Source organism: Ascaphus truei, unplaced genomic scaffold (genome assembly GCF_040206685.1).
Source record: "Ascaphus truei isolate aAscTru1 unplaced genomic scaffold, aAscTru1.hap1 HAP1_SCAFFOLD_1407, whole genome shotgun sequence".
Classification (NCBI taxonomy): domain Eukaryota; kingdom Metazoa; phylum Chordata; class Amphibia; order Anura; family Ascaphidae; genus Ascaphus; species Ascaphus truei.
This window is the reverse complement of record NW_027454288.1, coordinates 74,205-82,741: the sequence shown is the minus strand read 5'-3', so window position 1 is coordinate 82,741 and position 8,537 is coordinate 74,205. Positions and strand designations below refer to the sequence as shown.

Genomic DNA, 8,537 nt, shown 5'->3' with positions numbered 1-8,537 from the left:
TTGAATGAATATTACGGAGCTTGGATTTAGAATAGAGACAGTAATTGAATAGATGTAAAAATGTCACAAGTGATGTTGGGATAGTGAAGGAACAGCCCAAGTGTTTCTTATTAATGCGAGTTATACATTTGTGTTTTGCTGCCTTTCTCCCTCTATAGATGTTATGGGGAATGTGGCATCTCTGGCAGTCTCAGCACCTGTACATGTGTTTTGCTCAGTTATCATTTTGCAAATTCAGGATTTTACTCAATGTTTTTCATTACATTATGGGCTATTCAAGGGATTAAACCTAAATGTATCAAGAATTATGCAGCAATGTCAGAGTCCTATTGATTTGGACTTAATTCACACCAATTCTATTAAGGGAAGCCACACAACGTGCAGTGTGTCACAGAACTATCTGGGGGTGAAACCTGATTCAGATCACGTGAGAAATCCAGGTCTCCGGGATACACGTTAGTACCAAAGCAATACCGCCACCGTGTGGTCTGTGTGTGAATGGCAGATATTAAATCCTTTGGCCCTTTTTACCTTCTCTGTATATTTGTGTTGCTTTTTTTTTTTTGTGTGGTTTTAGGATTCAAAAAAACAGGACGTGATAAATATTTGCGATTTAGAGTTCTGACAAGTTATCACAAAACCACATCAACTGCTACTGAAATCTGAGGAAACACATGTTGCTCAGCCTTGTTTTTATACTAAAAAGGTGCAATCCCTGATAACAGATTGAACAAGGTGACAATAGAAGCCTTTAATGTAACACCTCCCAGCCTATTTAATGCAGATTTGACCGATTTCTAAATTAATGTCCAACCCAACAGGACAATGAGAAATATCACTTGTTATATTTATGTAAATGGAATAAAAAATGTGCGACAAACTATAAAAGGCCAATTTTGATAATGCAAATGCATGTGCTCGTATCTAACGCATGTGGCAAACACGGATTGCATGGTCTGTTACTAATCCCAAACTGCACTAGGATTTTCCCCCGATCAGATGCGTTATATACCATGCGGGTGTGAGGGCATCATTTCATGCACACTTATTCTGACACGTGCACATATAATCTGTATTTTAGTGAGGCTCAAAAAAAGTAAATGAGGGAAAATAATCGCAGGTTATTAACCCCAAATCCTACTTCCCGAGCACGAACTCCATTACTAACACAGCAGCGCCACCCTGTGGGATGTGTGTGACCTGCAGATTATCTGAAGGGGATTCTCGGCGATTGTCACTTTGTCTGCGGTTCTCCCGCCTCTTACTAACAAAACAACACAAGTGCAGCAAACACGTGGCTGGGTAGGAAGCCAGAAAGAGCTAAAAATACATCACATAAGATACTTTATAATATATAATAGCTACAAAAGCAAATAACTGAGAAATTGCAATGTATAATAGAACACTTCCCTTTTATCCCGAGCACAGATGACATATGAGCATATCTCTTATAGTGATAAAGTGGGTGGCTCTTAGAAGAGCCTTTGTGTTTGTGGGTCAGTGATGAGATCGGGGTTACTTGGCGCTGGTATACTTGGTGACCGCCTTGGTGCCCTCGGACACGGCGTGCTTGGCCAGCTCTCCCGGCAGCAGCAGGCGCACAGCGGTCTGGATCTCCCGGGAAGTGATGGTCGAGCGCTTGTTGTAATGAGCCAGACGGGACGATTCCCCTGCGATGCGCTCGAAGATATCATTCACAAAGGAGTTCATGATGCCCATGGCCTTGGAGGAGATGCCGGTGTCAGGGTGAACCTGCTTCAGCACTTTGTACACGTAGATCGCGTAACTTTCCTTCCTGCTCTTCCTACGCTTCTTCCCATCCTTCTTCTGGGTCTTGGTCACGGCTTTCTTAGAGCCCTTCTTGGCCGCTGGCGCAGACTTGGCTGGTTCAGGCATGTCGGGCGATGCTTCTTCTCCAAACAGCAGAGAAACAATGTCACCTAAACCCCCAGCAGCTCTATTTATAGGAGTCCTATGCAAACTAGCAGCCCCAGCATTCTGTTCGTCTATTGGCTGACTTTATCATGTGACCGTTTATGACATCATCAGTTTTCTTTCAAATTAGATGATTGGTGGTTACAGGATTATGGAACTGATTGGCTGTTTTCAAAACTGACCAATCACAGAGGAGTTCAGCTGCTGTCTGCGTGTATAAATAAGGGCACAGGGGGCGGGGTTTGTCACGACAGTTGGATTGAGTCTTTTGAACTGACCGGAGAGGCTGATGACTCCTCGAGTGGGTCACTTCCCATCACAGCGCCCGCCGCCGACACCACTTTCCAGAGTTTCAGTCGGGGATGTATTGACTGGCCCGTTTGGAGAGCCGCCGCTGCCACGTGGGGGAGAGCCGCCGCTGCCACGTGTGGGAGAGCTGCTGCTGCCACGTGGGTCATTGCCCATCGCTTTGCTTTATAGCTTTATTGCACTGTATGCTGAGTTCTGTGTGCAGTGCTGAGCCCAGAGCTCCGACTTGCTGTGACCCCCGGCCTTGCCCCCCCCCCTGCCTAGTGCAGTGCCCCCCCTGTGCTCTGTGCCCCCCCCGTGCTCTGTGCCCCCCCCAGTGCTCTGTGCCCCCCCCTGTGCGCTGTGCTGCGCCCCCCTGTGCTCTGTGCTGTGCCCCCCTGCGCTCTGTTGTGCCCCCTGCGCTCTGCTGTGCCCCCTGCGCTCTGTGCTGTGCCCCCCTGCGCTCTGTGCTGTGCCCCCCTGTGCTCTGTGCTGTGCCCCCCTGTGCTCTGTGCTCCCCCCTGTGCTCTCTGCTCCCCCCTACGCTCTGTGCTGTGCCCCCCCTGCGCTCTGTGCTGTGCCCCCCCTGCGCTCTGTGCCCCCCCTGCGCTCTGTGCTGTGCCCCCCCTGCGCTCTGTGCTGTGCCCCCCCTGAACTTGGTGCCGTGCCCCCCCCTGCGCCGTGTGCTTTTGCTCCCTGCGTTGCGTGCTTTGGGCCGTGTGCTCACCGCCGTGCGTGTGTGTGGCTCTGATTTGGGCCGTGTGCTCGCCGCCGTGCGGGTGCGTGGCTCTGATTTGGGCTGTGTGCTCGCCGCCGTGCGGGTGCGTGGCTCTGACTTGTGCCGTGTGCTCGCCGCCGTGTGCGTGGCTCTGATTTGTGCAGTGTGCTTGCCGCCGTGCGTGTGGCTCTGATTTGTGCCGTGTGCCCGCCGCCGTGCGGGTGCGTGGCTCTGGTCTGCGCCTTACTATGGCAGAGGCAAATGTGCCACCTATGGAGACTGCAATACATGATGCTGCAGAAGACATGGACTACACTTTAGTGAAGAAGAGAGGGCGAGCAAACTCTGATAGCTCCAATGGTTCTTCCCCTCCATCGGTAGCAAAGACAAAGATGCAGAAGCACAAGGAAGACCAAGGCATCAAAACATCAAACCGCTTCGAGCCACTTGCTAATGCCGATGACTGCTCAGGGCCCAGGTGCAACGATGAAGAGACTGCACTCCCACCCAAAAAGATTCGCATACCACCGGTAATGGTTAGGAATATGAAGACCCACAAGGACCTTGTCGACATCCTCACCGAGCACTGCACTTCCCCGTTTGTAGTTAAACCACGGGCGAACCACGCAAAGATCACTACCACAACTGTGGACGACTACCGGAGCTTAACGGACTGCTTTGCAAAGCAGGGCATAGAATACTACACCTTCCCACTGACGCGCCTAAAGCCCCAGAAATTTGTAATTCGCGGCTTACCAGCAAACGCCTCCATGGGGGATATTTCCCACGACCTCGCGGAACATGGACTTCCAGTCAAGAGCGTAGCCCAATTGACATCCCCGGTGGACAAGACCAAGAAGTTCCCTTTGTTTATTGTCACACTGGCAGAAACCCCGGAGAGCCAGCCTGCAGATCTTACCAAGATTACCAAGCTCTGTAGCTGTGTGGTAACCACAGAAGCGCCAAAGGGCAGAAAAGGCCCAACCATGTGTTTCAACTGCCAACGGCTCGGGCATACCTCTGCATTCTGCCACCAGAAGCCACGCTGTGTGTGTTGTGGAGAGAACCACAACTCCAAGGAATGCCCACGAGATAGGAAGAAGGAGCCGGCGACATGTGCAAACTGCAAAGGCCCACACCCGGCAAGCTACCGTGGTTGCCCGTACCTCACGAAAGCAAAGCAAGAGGAACGGGAAAAGCGGACACCCCACCTGATGGAGCAGGCACCAAGGAAGACACCCACTACTCAATACCAGCTTCCCCGCCTGGCGCCGGAGAGACAGAGGACCACAGAACACCTGATCCCAGACCTAGGCACGGCATCCACCCACAGGATGCAAAACCCAGATGGACAGACCTACGCGGAAACTCTCAGGACACCATCCACCAACCCCGTTGAGGCGGCCAACCCGGACCCCGCAGGCGGAACCGCAAGCCCAACAAACTGGCTAGAGATCATCCTTAAAATAGCGAGCGCTATTGCGAGAATGGATATTCACCCCATTGTGACAATGATAGCGAATCTCATCCCGGCCCTTCTCAGGAGCACAGAAACTAACCACCATGGCAGCAACATCTAAACGCAGTTCTGTCATCGTGATGTGGAATGCAAATGGTATCAGCAAGAAGACAGATGAACTCCTTCACCTGTTGGAATCGAGGAATGTATGCGCAGCTCTGCTCTCGGAGACCCACCTTCAAGGAAACCAAAAACTAAGCCTGGCGAACCACAGGGTATACCGTACCGACCGGGCAACAGGAGCCAGAGGTGGTGGGACGGCTGTGATTGTTAACACACGGGTCAGCCATAATGAGATTGCACTACCACCCCTCCGGAGTATTGAAGCCACTGGAGTACAGGTAAAGACTGCAACAGGACCACTGCGACTAATTGCCACCTACTGCCCCCCTAAGGTGAAGCTACATTTGGGAGACTTGGAAGCTCTGCTGGACTCCACTGTCCCAACCATCATCGGGGGAGACCTAAATGCCAAACACCGGTGCTGGAACTCAAGGACAGCAAACTCCAGAGGACAAGCTCTTCTTGCTTACTCAAAGGAGAGTGACTTTGTAGTGGCTGGCCCTACAGAACCCACCCACTACCCAGGCACTGCAAGCCACACACCGGATGTCCTGGACATTGTCTTACTGAAGAACGTGAAACATTCTGTCCAGTTGGAAACCCTGGCGGAACTGACCTCAGACCACAACCCAGTTACCATTACTGTTGGCGACGAGATGGAAACCCACCAGCAAACACCCAGGTACAACTTCACCAGGGCGAACTGGAGCCTGTACAAAGAAGAGTTGAGCAACATCACAAACCCCCGCCCCTTGGACACCAACGGAGACATTGATGATGCTGTTAACACCTTTACTACCGCAGTCCAACATGCAATAGAGCACAGCGTCCCGAAACAGATGCCCAAACGCTGCTCCATCTACGACCTACCGAGCGGGATCAAGCAAGCGATTGCTGAGAAAAACAGGGCCCGACGCCAGTGGCAGAAGTTCCGCACACCTGACCTTCTGGTAAAGTACAACTCACTTGCCAGACTACTGCGACAGCAAATCAGCCAACACCGGGGGGAGAGGTGGGAGGCCGCAGCAGCCAAGCTGAAGGAATCCGACAACTCTGTTTGGAGAATGACCCGACGCCTGACCGGGAAGAAGGAGCCTAATCCACCGATCCAGGGCCAGACCCACCTGGCATGTAGCAACAAGGACAAGGCAGAGGTTCTCGCTGACACACTGGAGACAACTTTTAGGCCTAACCAAGCCAGCAAAATAGCACGGGAAGTTGAGCAAGGAGTTAACAGGCATCTTACCGAGCACCTACCAGAGACCGAAGCGGAAACCCTTGAAGGATGCACCAGGACTGAGATAATGCAACTTGCAGAAAAGCTGGCAAATGGCAAAGCACCAGGAAGTGACGGAATTACCAACCTGGCCATCAAGAAGCTTCCGCCGGCAGCCATGGAATGTCTCACAGAAATCTTCAATGCATGCATGCGGCTCCAGCACTTTCCTCAATCCTGGAAGGAAGCCAAGGTCATTGTATTTCCAAAGCCTGGAAAACCACGGAGGGATCCTGCAAACTACCGTCCGATAAGCCTGCTCTCTGGACTGTCGAAACTCCTGGAGAAAGTTATTCTTACGCGCCTCCGCCACTTTGCCTCTGGTAAAAACATTCTACTAAAGGAGCAATTTGGATTCCGGAAGGACCACTCAACCAACCATCAGCTGCTGCGAGTCGTTGACATAATAAGCCATGGATTCAACATCCACAAATCAACTGGAGTTGTCTTCTTGGACGTGGCCAAAGCGTTTGACAGAGTTTGGCATGAAGGACTACTGCACAAAATGATCAACCTGAAATTCCCAAACTACCTGATTAAGCTGACTGCAAGCTACTTGCGGGAGCGCACATTCCACGTGGCTGTGCGGGAAGAGCTCTCAACAACACGCCCCATCCGCGCTGGCGTGCCACAGGGATCAGTCCTGGGACCTTTCCTTTTCAACCTCTTCATGAATGACATCCCCACAGACCTCCACAAGACTCAACTGGCACTCTACGCAGACGATGTGGCAGTCATCTCCCAGTCCTTCAGAGAGAAAGAAGTAGCTAAGAACATCCAGAAAGCACTAGACATGCTATCAACATGGTACAGCGACTGGCAAGTAGGACTGAACTCCAGCAAGACTACAGCTACACTGTTTACCAAAAAGAGGATCAAGGCACACCCGCCAATCACCCTCAACGGAGAGGCTGTCAAATGGGAGCCAAACAGCTCTTACCTAGGTGTAATCCTAGATAGCAAACTAAGCTGGAGAAACCACATTGAGAAGATTCAACAGAAGGCAACAACCAAGCTGGCAGCACTGTACCCTCTGCTGAAGACAAGGACCATGCCCATCAAGAGCAAAGTCAATGTGATCAAGGCGATCATTAGACCCACAATGACATACGCCTCCCCGGTGTGGAGTGGTTGCCACCAACATCAAAGATCATCTCTCCAAAAATTACAGAACAAGGCGCTGCGGATTGCGTCCAACGCTCCACTTCCTACAAGAATAGCAGACCTTCATAGGGAACTGGGTATCGAGATGTTAGATGAACATCTAAAGAAGCTCAACAAGAAATTCTACAAGGAACTGGACCAGAACTCAAACCCGCTGATCAAGAAGCTTGCTGCGATCTCTGCAAACCCATTTGACCGCTACCCACGACCCATCACAGCGCTGAACCTGTGAAACCAACTCAACTGTGGCAAGTAACACAGATCAAGAAGCTTCCTAAAGAGTGCGACAATACACTCAACAAGAGAACTTGGAGTAATGAGGCTCAAGCCTCGGTATCCAATATCACCACTGACAGATTTAATCTGTCAGTCAGAACAGAACGGTCAGGGGTTTGTCACTTCTCCTGTTACCCGAGCTGCTGTCTGAGTGATACACGATGTCTGGAAGAGGCAAACAAGGCGGGAAAACTCGCGCTAAGGCCAAGACTCGCTCATCTCGGGCTCGGCTGCAGTTCCCAGTCGGCCGTGTGCACAGGCTGCTTCGGAAGGGAAATTATGCTCAGCGTGTGGGGGCCGGAGCCCCGGTCTATTTGGCCGCAGTGCTGGAGTATCTGACCGCTGAGATCCTGGAGTTGGCCGGTAACGCCGCCCGGGACAATAAGAAGTCCCGCATCATCCCCCGGCACCTGCAGCTCGCTGTGCGGAACGACGAGGAGCTGAACAGGCTGCTCGGAGGGGTCACCATCGCTCAGGGGGGTGTCCTGCCCAACATCCAGGCCGTGCTACTGCCCAAGAAAACCGAGAGCCACAAACCGGCCAAGAGCAGCAAGTGAGCTTCACCCCCGAGACCAGGAGCAGAGATCCCCACATACCCAACACAAAGGCTCTTTTCAGAGCCACCCACAGCATCAAAAAAGCGTTATAGTATTTCACATTTCCTGCAGGACATGTTTTTATTATATTTCTATCTCCATTCTAAGTCACTTTAATTGTTTATGATAATAGTTCTCTTCATTTGTAAAGTAATGTATAATTAAGTCCATGTATGTGGAGGTGTCAGTTCTGTCATTAGAAACAGTAATGCGTTTGATACGACACTGCAGAAAGCAAATCAATATTTAATACCATAAAGGCACCTACTGTATATATAACTTGGGGGTGAACTTTAATTACCGACATAATGATTTTAAGGAAAAAATCCCATAAAATTGATGAACTGATTAAAGTGCATTTAGTTTGCTGGAACCATAACTATAAAGCTAAACAAAAAAAAACTGTTTCTAGTTCATCCCTAAATAAATTAAAACAAAGTAGTGTAGCATGGCTAATACACTATAAAGTAGTGTTTGTTTCTGTTTGTGATTATACAAAAGGCGCAACGTATTGGTATTAGGAGTCTATTCTTGAAACAATTTACCACACGGTGGCGCTGTTGGATTAGAAATCGGTATCTTCATTACTTGCTTGTAAAGGCTAAAACCTGTTTTTATATCGGACACAAATTCGCAAGTCATGAAGGTGTATTATACTGAAAATGTATATAATGTATCATTAAAGACAAGTGAGTAACATTG

The 8,537-nt window shown here is 50.2% G+C and overlaps 2 protein-coding genes across 2 annotated transcripts; one reads left to right on the top strand and one right to left on the bottom strand.

The window, feature by feature from the left end:
- Positions 1-1,395: 1,395 nt before the first annotated feature.
- Positions 1,396-1,946, bottom strand: LOC142475832 (histone H2B 1.1-like). Its single transcript, XM_075581557.1, has one exon. The coding sequence runs from the start codon at positions 1,894-1,896 to the stop codon at positions 1,516-1,518; it is 381 nt and encodes a 126-aa protein (XP_075437672.1). The 5' UTR covers positions 1,897-1,946; the 3' UTR covers positions 1,396-1,515.
- Positions 1,947-7,379: 5,433 nt separating this feature from the next.
- LOC142475830 (histone H2A type 1-like) lies at positions 7,380-8,167 on the top strand. The gene has a single exon (XM_075581556.1). The coding sequence runs from the start codon at positions 7,401-7,403 to the stop codon at positions 7,794-7,796; it is 396 nt and encodes a 131-aa protein (XP_075437671.1). The 5' UTR covers positions 7,380-7,400; the 3' UTR covers positions 7,797-8,167.
- Positions 8,168-8,537: the final 370 nt, after the last annotated feature.

Excerpts from the sequence above, each read along its gene's own strand:
- LOC142475832 (XM_075581557.1), bottom strand. The coding sequence starts at position 1,896 with ATGCCTGAACCAGCCAAGTCTGCGCCAGCGGCCAAGAAGGGCTCTAAG.
- LOC142475830 (XM_075581556.1), top strand. The coding sequence starts at position 7,401 with ATGTCTGGAAGAGGCAAACAAGGCGGGAAAACTCGCGCTAAGGCCAAG.